The sequence below is a fragment of the Trichomycterus rosablanca genome, chromosome 22, assembly GCF_030014385.1.
Source record: "Trichomycterus rosablanca isolate fTriRos1 chromosome 22, fTriRos1.hap1, whole genome shotgun sequence".
Classification (NCBI taxonomy): Eukaryota; Metazoa; Chordata; class Actinopteri; order Siluriformes; family Trichomycteridae; genus Trichomycterus; species Trichomycterus rosablanca.
In genome coordinates this window covers 9002322-9014351 of record NC_086009.1, presented here as the reverse complement: position 1 = coordinate 9014351, position 12030 = coordinate 9002322, and the positions used below count along the sequence as shown (strand labels likewise).

Sequence of the window (12030 nt, the reverse complement as noted above, 5' to 3'; positions counted from 1 at the left end):
GACCGCGAGTCTCGACGCAAATAACCGATTTGCTCATCGCTCGACTCGATAGATAAAACATCATTAAAGTTCCACGACACGAACAAACATCTGTGTGTAATAACCATCAAATCCAGTCTAACAGCTCCACATGTATCTGTGTTCAGCTGGATTTACTTCACGTGTGGTGTTTATATTTCACGTTAAGCGTTGTTCGTTCTGTCCGGGTTACTTTTACCACGTCATATCACACAGTTCATCTTTTTTTTTTTAAGGCACTTTAAAAATATCAGCGGCAAACTGACTCAAAATGTAATAATGTCATGTCATCTGGCCTATGTCAATAATATGCGTCTCGTTACTGCATTAACCATATGTAATATTCTTATCATTAAATGAGATGTTCAGGTTTTTTTTCAGTAAGTTACCTTTCTTGTAGAATTGTGCTTCAAATAAAGAACTTTATGTTGACCAGATTGTTAGTTAATCATTTACAAGTCAATATTGCCTATATGGACAGCGATTAAAAAAAGTGAACCTGTAAAACTGAGGTGTTAAATGCTAGAGATGTACCGATCGGGGTTTTTGACGCCGATTTCGATCTCTGATTTCTTTTCAGAGCGATTGGCCGACAGCCGACTCCGATCGGGGGTTGGGGTTCAACCTGTGGGGCGCGAGTGCCTGACCAGGGGGTGTGGCGGCATTGCGAGATTTTTTTACTTCTAAAACTAAAGCAATTCATTTTTCACCCACGGGAGACATATCTCATTAGTCTAACTGACCACACACACACACACACGTTAGATGTTATACAGTTCAGTCTGAAAAAACCTTAAAAATAGGATGAACAGTGAAGATAAACCGCTGACAGAAGCATTGACGTGTGTGCCTTTAAGAGAGACGCTCTGTTCACAGTATCGATATAAGTGATTCATGAGTCGATTCATTTTATGTGAAGCGTAAGTTTCTCTTCTCAGTTATCTCTCCGTGTTTACTGTTATTAATTAATGTCGTGGTTTTAAATTAACACCAGCTACTACAGAACATTTTGTGTGACTCTTACATTAAAAAGCTTAATTAAACTGCTATTACCACAGATCTGTAACCGAGTCAGACTCGTTCCGTCTGTGGAGCTAAAAGTTTTCAGTCAGTCAGAGCAGATGATCCTGAACTATGTATGATGCACAACGTTCATTATGTTATTTTAGGTCGTGAAGAGCTTTCACCATGGTTTCTGTACGATGGGTGATGAATGGTGATGTGATGGTTGGTGCTTTGTAGCTCAAAGTCTGGATCAATCCACTGAGCTGTTAAGCTTAACATGGTCTTTATATATCACGCGATCGGATCGGCTACATTTGGGAAATATCGCCGATCGCATATTTTGATTAAAAATCGGCCGATATCGATTTATAGCCGATCGATCGTTCCATCTGTATTAAATGCGATGCGGTCGAAAATTTAGCACAAAAGTTAGGTGCACCTAAGAAAGTCAGGGGCACCAGTGCAACCGGTGCAAAAAGTTAGTCTAGCGCAGGGGTGTCAAACTCATTTTCACCGAGGGCCACATCAGCATTATGGTGGCCCTCAAAGGGCCGATTGTAACGTATCCTGCTGTGATTGCAGTCTGTTGTTTTTCTTGGAGGCTGAATTCTGCATTTATACTGTCCTCCTTTACCACAGACACAGCCTCATAACACAAGTTTTCTCTTCCTGAAGCACAAAATAGTTTTCATTTTCATTACATTTTCTCCTTCTGCTTAATTTTCTTACTTATCTTCTTTTTGGGGTTATGTGTAAATATTTCTTAACATCATCTACTGGCAGGATGTGTCACTTTGCAGGTCACAAAATCAGCATGCATTTTGAGAGATGCAGTTAATGTAGGATTTTACAGTGTATTTTAAGACAATTGTTCTGCCCTCACTAATAGTTTATCCCCCTTGCTCAGCTAGACAGACAGACAGCTCTCTTCAGAATACAGTCGGTTTTATTTGCTTCCCAGCTGTGTGATACACTGTGTGCACCAGAATGAAGTAAAAATACAAACAATAAAAACAATAAAGAACTTAATACAGTACAAGCACACAGCTGTAGTCAAGTGTTACATCTGGTACAATATGAGATTTAACCAAACGTAAAATAACGCTAACGAGTTAGCATTTTGTGTAAAGATACTAATTGCTATAGTAACGGTAACAATTGTATTTAATTACGGTAAATTTGTAACTAAAACGCTGTGATACTCACTAAACATTTACTAACAACTGAGAATATAAACGCCACTACTTACAGACGACAAAGCATCGTTGTAATATATTACAAGATAATTATTTATATTTATCATTATTGTTTACATTACTACCCGCGTTCTTTTGCCGTAAAAGTCACATGGCTTCTCAGCGAAGGTCAAAGTTAGTTGCCATGACTACGATGTCAACAGTTAAAGGCTTAAAGGCGCAGGTGTCCTATTAAATTATAAAGTACATCTCTGTAACGACTCGAACCATCACAACAATCGTACAGTCGTTTAAGCTCTCGCGGGCCACATTAAATGACGTGGCGGGCCGGATCTGGCCCGCGGGCCGTGAGTTTGACACCCCTGGTCTAGAGCCCTGATATGGCGGACGTAGAACGTCTGAGGTTGTGTGCATACTGCACACTTGCGTACTGAAAGAGCGTACTGCTTTACCGACCTAGTACGTTCTGTTTAAGTATGCGATTTTGGATGCAGCCAGAAGAAAAGAAATGCTAGCACACCGGTGCTGACACCTCAAACTGGTGAGTCAGAATCTCGGCTCTGCTACCTACAGGCCGGCGCCTATTCGGGCAACGAATGGCCCGTCCGAGAGCAGGAATGACTGTCCGAAAGCAGGATTCTGCATTTACAGCTTCTGATGGCTAACCAATAGCACCCACATAAAGACGGGGGATAGTGGAGACTGGTTTGTGACTCGTGTGCACTATGGATCTCCATATAAACTGCCTTGTGCAGGTGAAAAGAAGCAGTCGGCTACAGCACGTGCGTCGGAGGGGGCGTGTGTTAAATCATGGCCCTCCTCGGTCAGGAGTGTAGGGCAGCATCAGTAGAGGAAGTGGTCAGAGTCAAGAGAGCTACTTTTAAATAGTTGTGGGCAAGTCATTTGATCACTTAAGTCAATTTGGCATCAGTGTCAGAGCAAGGTCTTCTTTCTTGTTCGACTGCATTTAAGCCCATTGTGATGTAAAGCTTGTTTGCCTGTGGACAGTGTTACCCATGTCCCAGCATCTTCTAACTCGTGGCTAGATTGGCAAGTATTCAGTCTGGCCTCACATTAGCAATAGCAGGATTTGTTCGTATGGGTTATAACACCATGTTTAAGATACACATGTGCCAAATCAGTCAGACACCCTTCCTGACACCACATGTCCACGTCCTAACGGCTTGCCTATTTGCCTCCCCGACGCAGCCAATCATGTCTGCGCAGACGCCTGACCAGCAGACAGCAATGCCGAGATTCGAACCCCAGATCTCAGCGATAGTGTGCAAGCTAACAGAGCAACAGGCGAGCGTTCATTTCCTATGTACAAGTACGGTAAAATCCCAGCGAAAAACCACAACGGCTTCCTACAAGCCCTGCAGAGACAAAACATCACGCATGCATGCTAAACTCACCTCCAGCTCCTTGTCGCTCAGAGAGCCCACGCTACACAGACTGTGATTGGATGATTCGTTGTGTCCAGAGCCCTATAAAAAAATCAAACAAATCAGCAAGTAAATAAACAAGGATCAACATGGCTTCAAACTAACATGAGAGACACAGTGAACGTTCTGATGTCAGACAAGCAGCCTTCGTAGAAAGCATGGGTGCTATTTATTACCCTTGACGCCTTTTTTTTTTTTAGCTAATCAAGCCAGACATCGCACAATAGCAACAGGTTTCAAGGTTGCACAGAGCAAGGACGAGAGGGTCGGATGTCTTTAGCCAAGGGACTCCAAAGCGTGAAAAGAGAAAACGTCCCCTGGTAGTATACTTTGTAGTTCTACAATTACCGACTGTAGTCCATCTGTTCCTCTGCATGTTTTTTTTGCCTGCTTTCACCCTGTTCTTCAATGGTCAGGACCCCCACAGGACCACCACAGAGCAGGTATGATTTACATGGTGGTGGTGTGTTAGTGTGTGTTGTGCTGGTATGAGTGGATCAGACACAGCAGCGCTGCTGGAGTTTTTAAATACCGTGTCCACTCACTGTCCACTCTATTAGACACTCCTACCTAGTTGGTCCACCTTGTAGATGCAAAATCAGAGACGAGCGCTCATTTATTGCTGCTGTTTGAGTTGGTCATCTTCTAGACCTTCATCAGTGGTCACAGGACGCTGCCCACAGGGCGCTGTTGGCTGGATATTTTAGGTTGGTGGACTATTCTCAGTCCAGCAGTGACAGTGAGGTGTTTAAAAACTCCAGCAGCGCTGCTGTGTCTGATCCACTCATACCAGCACAACACACACTAACACACCACCACCATGTCAGTGTCACTGCAGTGCTGAGAATGATCCACCACCTAAATAATACCTACTCTAGTGGTCCTGACCATCGAAGAACAGCATGAAAGGGGGCTAACAAAGCATGTAGAGAAACAGATGGACTACAGTCAGTAATTGTAGAACTACAAAGTGCTTCTATATGGTAAGTGGAGCTGATAAAATGGACAGTGAGTGTAGAGCATTTTCTCCCCTTTTTCTCACGACTTTTTAGTGCTTCCTCTGTACAAATGCCCACCACGGCTCTAATTGAGGAGAACGAAGCTAAACCACGCCCCCTCCGACACGCGGGCAGCGGCCGTATGCATCTTGTCACCTACACTTTGACGAGTGAATATGCGAATCAGCCCTGTATACCGAGAGACACACCCTAATCAGGCACCATCAATCAGCCAGCAGAGGTTGTAGCTGCATCAATAATGAGAGAGTCCCTATCTGGCTTAATATCTCACCCCTATATGAACAACAGGCCAATTGTTGTTCATGTGGTCGCTCGGCCAAGCCGGCAGGCAGAGCTGAGATTCGATACGATGTATTCGAGATCCCAGCTCTGGTGTTCTAGTGTGTGTTTTTACTGCTGCTCCACCTGATATAATATAAAAACATTAATCGTTCTGTGTAATTAAGAATGAGGCTAGAGAAGGTTTACATTCATTTATTTTTTTCATGGACAATTTTGTATCTCCAATTCACCTCACTTGCATGTCTTTGGACTGCGGGAGGAAACCCACACAGACACGGGGAGAACATGCACGCAGAACTCCACACAGAAAGGACCCGGACCGTCCCACCTGGGGATCGAACCCAGGACCTTCTTGCTTTGAGGTGACAGTGCTACCCACTGAGTCACCGTGCCACCCAGCTCCTGGTGCTCTACTTAGTCAGTTGGGAGTGAGAGATGATAAACGTCTTGTGCTTTATTTAATGGTAATCACATTGAATTTTTAAGTGCCTAAAGGATTTGGTTAGACGTGCGTTTTGTGAATGAACGTATCACAGAATGACAGAAAAGTGCAACGTATTGGCACGAGACCTTGGCGACTCCGACACCGGTGAAGCGAGCCTCCAGCAGCTCCTGCCTCCGAGGATCCAAGCTGTGCAGTTCCTCCATCATGACTAGGAAAAGAGAAGAGAGGACAGTTTGCATGTCATTACGTAGCCTAGCGATGTCTGCGGCTTGATACCTCAGTAATGTGTGTGACGACTTGAGTCATGTGAAATCCTCACTGATTGCTTCTATTCGCCGTGCCAAGCCCCAGAGGCCTGAATAGTACATCAATCAATTGCCCTCTTGGATACTAAATCAACCAGTTAACCAAGTTCAATTGACAATTGGGTTTAGTTTCACTAGCCACACCCAGACCTGATTGCTTCCAGACATGTGGAACCTGTCTGGCAATGTGGAGCAGGCTAGATGATCCATATCAGAGATGGGGACTCGATTCGGACTCGACTCATGACTCGCAAAAAATGACTCGTAAACAAGAGAGTCTCTAGCGTCAGCATGTGTTCACATAAGTCACGTATGACAATTATATATATTATATATATATATATACATAATACCCGCAACGCACGCAGTGGGTAAATGTTACAGCCAGCTTCCAACATAGTGATGAAGCGTCGCTCCCTACTCCCTACACAGTCTGAAGTTCACTTCATTTAAACATTGTCGTTACCTTTGGATTGGAATCTCACTTAAAATGGTGGAACACCCGACATAGTGCACTTCACAGGAGCAACTGGGGTGAATGGAACACTCCTACACAATTGGCACTAATGGTTAAAAGAGCGCTTTCTGAACCAATCAGACCTTCTGATTTTAATTGTTAGTAAGAAATGCTGTTATTTGCATTTATTCAGTTTGCGTGACACAGATGATGCGTCAATGAAATGCTTGATTGGCTTCTAACGAGTTCGTGTTTTACTTCACAACCGGGAAAAGTTTGGAGGTTTTTAACTATAAGCACAAAATTATACACAAAATAACGGATTATATTCCTAATGGGACACACGGTTATGAATGTAATAGCATCTGGAAGAACATAAGCTAAGGTAAGCAGTGGTTATGATTTTTTTTTGCTGCGTTTTGGATTTTGCAATGAGAACAAAATTTATCAGTTTAAGCTTTTAACTGGTACCTTCTTGTTATGGAAATTACATTCATTTGCACAATGACTAGAAAAGTAAAGGCACTAAGTAAAACGGCAAAATACAGTCGCTAATCTGTTGTTTTTTACATATTATTTGTTTATTTCTACGCTACATTTCCAATATATGTTTTGTGTATATTATACTGACTCGTGACCCGACTTGGACTCCAGCCTAAAGACTCGTGACTCGACTCGGACTCTAACCTAAAGACTCGTGACTCGACTCGTGACTCGACTCGGACTCTAGCCTAAAGACACGTGACTCGACTCGGACTCTAGCCTAAAGACACGTGACTCGACTCGGACTCTAGCCTAAAGACACGTGACTCGACTCGGACTCTAGCCTAAAGACACGTGACTCGACTCGGACTCTAGCCTAAAGACACGTGACTCGACTCGGACTCTAGCCTAAAGAAACGTGACTCGACTCGGACTCTAGCCTAAAGACTCGTAACTCGACTCGGACTCTAGCCTAAAGACTCGTGACTCGACTCGGACTCTAACCTATAGACTCGTGACTCGACTCGTGACTCGACTCGGACTCTAGCCTAAAGACTCGTGACTCGACTCGGACTCTAACCTAAAGACTCGTGACTCGACTCGGACTCTAGCCTAAAGACACATGACTCGACTCGGACTCTAGCCTAAAGACTCGTGACTCGACTCGGACTCTAGCCTAAAGACACGTGACTCGACTCGGACTCTAGCCTAAAGACACGTGACTCGACTCGGACTCTAGCCTAAAGACACGTGACTCGACTCGGACTCTAGCCTAAAGACACGTGACTCGACTCGGACTCTAGCCTAAAGACTCGTGACTCGACTCGGACTCTAGCCTAAAGACTCGTGACTCGACTCGGACTCTAGCCTAAAGACTCGTGACTCGACTCGGACTCTAGCCTAAAGACTCGTGACTCGACTCGGACTCTAGCCTAAAGACTCGTGACTCGACTCGTGACTCGACTCGGACTCTAGCCTAAAGACACGTGACTCGACTCGGACTCTAACCTAAAGACTCGTGACTCGACTCGGACTCTAGCCTAAAGACACGTGACTCGACTCGGACTCTAGCCTAGAGACTCGTGACTCGACTCGGACTCTAGCCTAAAGACTCATGACTCGACTCGGACTCTAGCCTAGAGACTCGACTTGGACTCCAGCCTAAAGACTCGTGACCTGACTCGGACTCTAGCCTAAAGACTCGTGACTCGACTCGGACTCTAGCCTAAAGACTCGTGACTCGACTCAGACTCGTATTTTGTGACTTGTAAACATCTCTGGTCCACATTCTGAAACGATGCAAAACCAAGTCCATCTACCAGTGTGAAAAGGGTTACAATGCTATCACTAAGGCTCTGGGACCCAGTCTCAAATAAGTTTTGATACTTTTGGGTTGAATTTTAGAACTTTAGGCAATTCACCTTTAATTTTAGAGCCGAAAAAAACAACACGTGAAGCTGATTTGAATCTCGAAGCATGTGTATGTTCATTCCTTGCGTTCTTCGATGAATGGAAATAAGTGGCAACCTCAGCAAGCATTCCAAAACCACAATCTACAAAGATGATCATGTTCCAATTGTACTGATAACCGAGTACATTAAATAGACCGTACACCATTGTACTCCCTATACAATTTCTATATTTATTGACCATCTAATAAGTACTTTCCCCATGTACAGCTCAAGATCTATCACATTATGTTCAAAGATTAAACACAGAATTACAAAGTCTACCCACTTAGTGTGTCCCTGAACAACTTGATTAGATCAGCTGCAGGTTCAGGGAGATGGTTGATATACTTAAAAAGCGCACACACACGGAACACAACACTAGCCAAGAAAATTAGTTCTTATTATCCGAACAGGGTGGCACAGGACTTAATGTTCATGTTGAAGCAAAATGCTTTAAACAGGAATTGTTAGAAATTTAAACTAGACAGTCCCTGACCAAATTTAAGCTTTTAGAGTACCGTCGTACCTTGTAACTCAACGTCCCCTAAACTCGAACCTTTCCCTTAAACTCAACGTGTTCAGTTGGCTTTTTAAAAATGTATTTATGTCATTTCAAATTAACAATGAACAGTCGCTTCGTTCAGCGCTCGGCTTGAGCGGTGCGGTAAAACGTCAAAGTGTGCATATGAGACGAATCTGAATTTGTGTGGAATAACCATCAAATCCACTCTGAAAGCTAAACATGTATCTGCGTTCAGATGAAGTTTCACTTTTAAACTTGTGTTACAGCTCGGGGTTCTGAGAAATTGTAAGAATCGGCTTTTTATTTCAGAGTTTTTAATATCATATGTGTGTTATTTTCAGTGTTTAAGTGTCAAAAACAACCCCATGGGACCATGAAACTTCCCCATACATCCTTAAATACCTTGAAACTCGACGCCAGTCTCAGAACCAATTGACGTTGAGTTTCAAGGTACCACTGTATTTTTTAAGGCAAAACTATGTTACATTTAAAGTCATTTTCTAAATGCTTAACAATGAGAGCATATACACCGATCAGCCATATAGAAGCACTTTGTAGTTCTACGATTACTGACTGTAGTCCATCTATTTCTCTGCATGCTTTGTTAGCCCCCTACAGGACCACTACAGAGCAGGTATTATTTAGGTGGTGGGTCATTCTCAGCACTGCAGTGACACTGACATGGTGGTGTGTTAGTGTGTGTTGTGCTGGTATGAGTGGATCAGACACAGCAGTGCTGATGGAATTTTTAAACACCTCACTGTCACTGCTGGACTGAGAATAGTCCACCAACCAAAAATATCCAGCAAACAGCACCCTGTGGGCAGCATCCTGTGACCACTGAGGAAGGTCTACAAGATGACCAACTCAAACAGCAGCAATAGATGAGCGATCGTCTCTGACTTTACATCTACAAGGTGGACCAACTAGGTAGGAGTGTCTAATAGAGTGGACAGTGAGTGGACATGGTATTTATAAATACAGCAGTGCTGCTGTGTCTGATCCACTCATACCAGCACAACACACACTATCACACCACCACCATGTCAGTGTGGTGCTGAGAATGATCCACCACCTAAATAATACCTACTCTGTGGTGGTCCTGACCATTGAAGAACAGATGGACTACAGTCATGCTATGTCTGTACCAGTGACCCAATGTTTTATATAATCTTTAGAAACATGAAGTTAATCTTTACACATATAAATACTGAATGTGCACCAAGGACTTTAGACATTTTAAGTCTTACAAATACACCTGGTTAAAGTATTACATAAAATATCATCAAGTTAGCTTCCTGAATAGCATCTCAAATACTTGCCTTGCATATGTTTATAACTTTTCCAATTAAAACTGGCTGCTTTATTTTTGTCCTGAGAGGTTTTAATAAAAGTATGTATATATATATATATATATATATATATATATATAAAGCACATTACATTTTATTTTATTACTACTGTTACCGTTAACAATGATAATAAAAAAAGCCACTCTGTGCAGATAATGACCCAGTTAGCCACATAGGCTAGCTAAACTAGACAGCTAGATACCTTCAAAACATTGTCATTTTACCTACCAAGTTGTTTACATGTCAGATATTTAAAACAGAAAATGTATGCAACTTATTGTTAAAATAAAATATATCTTTAAAAATGCGTGCCAACACGTTAATAAATGTTTGCTGTGTTTTTCTGTTTCTAGCTAACCACGCTAGTCTAAGATAGCCTAGCTACCAGGTTAAGCTTGTGTGAAACCATCATTTGGGTTTGAGTATCGTCCAACTAAACGCTAAAATCTATTAAACAAGGTACTTAACTAAGTGAGTAAAAGTAACAAACATTAAACAAGACAAGTTTGTTAGTGTATTAAATTTAGTCGTCTTGTTTTACTCGTTTTATATAAAGATATATATATTAGGCTGCGTCTCAAACCGCATAATATAGTACTAAATAGTACGCCAAGTAAGTGCACTACCAATTGTGTGGTAACTATTTTGGCACACTACATAGTACGATAGTGTGCTGTTTGAGACAGAGCCTTAGCAGTTAAAGCAGCAAGCTATATATATATAGCGTTACAATTCCTAAGTTTTAAAACTCAACGAATTATTATCAATCAGGAAAATATATTTACCCAAGTTGTTAATGCTTCACCTTGTGATCTTTTTTTGGTTTAATCCGCAGCTTCCTCAGCTAGCAAGACATTCTTGATTAAGGCCTTGTGTGAATCCCCGAATCTAGTCGGCGCTCCTACCCGGCTCAGAGTGCGCGGAGTACGGCTCAACCTGCCGTCGACTTCCCGACGAGGCCTCGATATGGTTGGTGATCGGTTGAGCCTCTGCGATCGGCCTGCTCCAGTCAGTCAGTCAGTCAGTGGACTGATCCAGCAGCTCTCTACACTGCTTTCTCCTCACACAGATCTGACATACTGCTGCCTACACGGCGATCGCAATCCAAACAGCGGTTAAAGCACATCGACTCTGGCTTCTCGCCGTCCGATTTAAATCTGATCTCATCAATCTGCTTTTTGATTATTAGTTTCCGCTCTGTGCTCCGGATCAGCAGCACCGAACCGGACTCACCGCATCAAACACTAAAATAACGGACCACACGCTCAGCTATCGTTAACTATAACACAGTATGCATGTGAAGCGAACCTGCTTCTGTAGGGTTCGATATCATTTGGATCGATTCGGTTCGGTTCTATTATCATGTAAACGGTAATCAGCAAATCTCAGAATTTCTCGTGGGGTCGAGCATTTTCCTGACCTTTTGGTCACGCCCATTTCTATATAATTATTATTATTATATATATTTAATATTATATATTTTATTTATGTTAATAGTAACAGATATTTCACTTTGTTGCATTGTAAGTTCTAGTTATAGCTCAATACTGTCTGGATAAAGTAAATCTGCTTCAGTAAAATTAACCATAACATTAAAACCACCTCCTTGTTTCTACACTCACTGTCCATTTTATCAGCTCCACTTTACATATAGGAGCACTTTGTAGTTCTACAATTACTGACTGTAGTCCATCTGTTTCTCAGTTACATACTCAGTTACAATGACATGGTGCTGGTATGAGTGGATCAGACACAACAGTGCTGCTGGAGTTTTTAAACACCTCATTGTCACTGCTGAACTGAGAATAGTCCACCAACCAAAAATATCCAGCAAACAGCATTCTGTGACCACTGATGAAGGTCTACAAGATGACCAACTCAAACAGCAGCAATAGATGAGCGATCGTCTCTGACTTTACATCTACAAGGTGGACCAACTAGGTAGGAGTGTCTAATAGAGTGGACAGTGAGTGGACACAGTATTTACAAACTCCAGCAGCGCTGCTGTGTCTGATCCACTCATACCAGCACAACACACACTAACACACC

General features: G+C 42.6%; 1 protein-coding gene across 1 annotated transcript in view; it reads right to left on the bottom strand.

Annotated features, from left to right (window-relative positions):
• Window positions 1-11352, bottom strand: part of tlk2 (tousled-like kinase 2) — a 39187-nt gene extending 27835 nt beyond the window's left edge. The window contains exons 1-3 of the mRNA XM_063018785.1: window positions 10767-11352; window positions 5536-5618; window positions 3635-3706 (exon numbers count right to left, since the gene is read on the bottom strand). Coding sequence (XP_062874855.1) covers window positions 3635-3706; window positions 5536-5616 — 153 coding nt within the window. The 5' untranslated portion in view covers window positions 5617-5618; window positions 10767-11352. The remainder of the gene's footprint in view (window positions 1-3634; window positions 3707-5535; window positions 5619-10766) is intronic.
• Window positions 11353-12030: the final 678 nt, after the last annotated feature.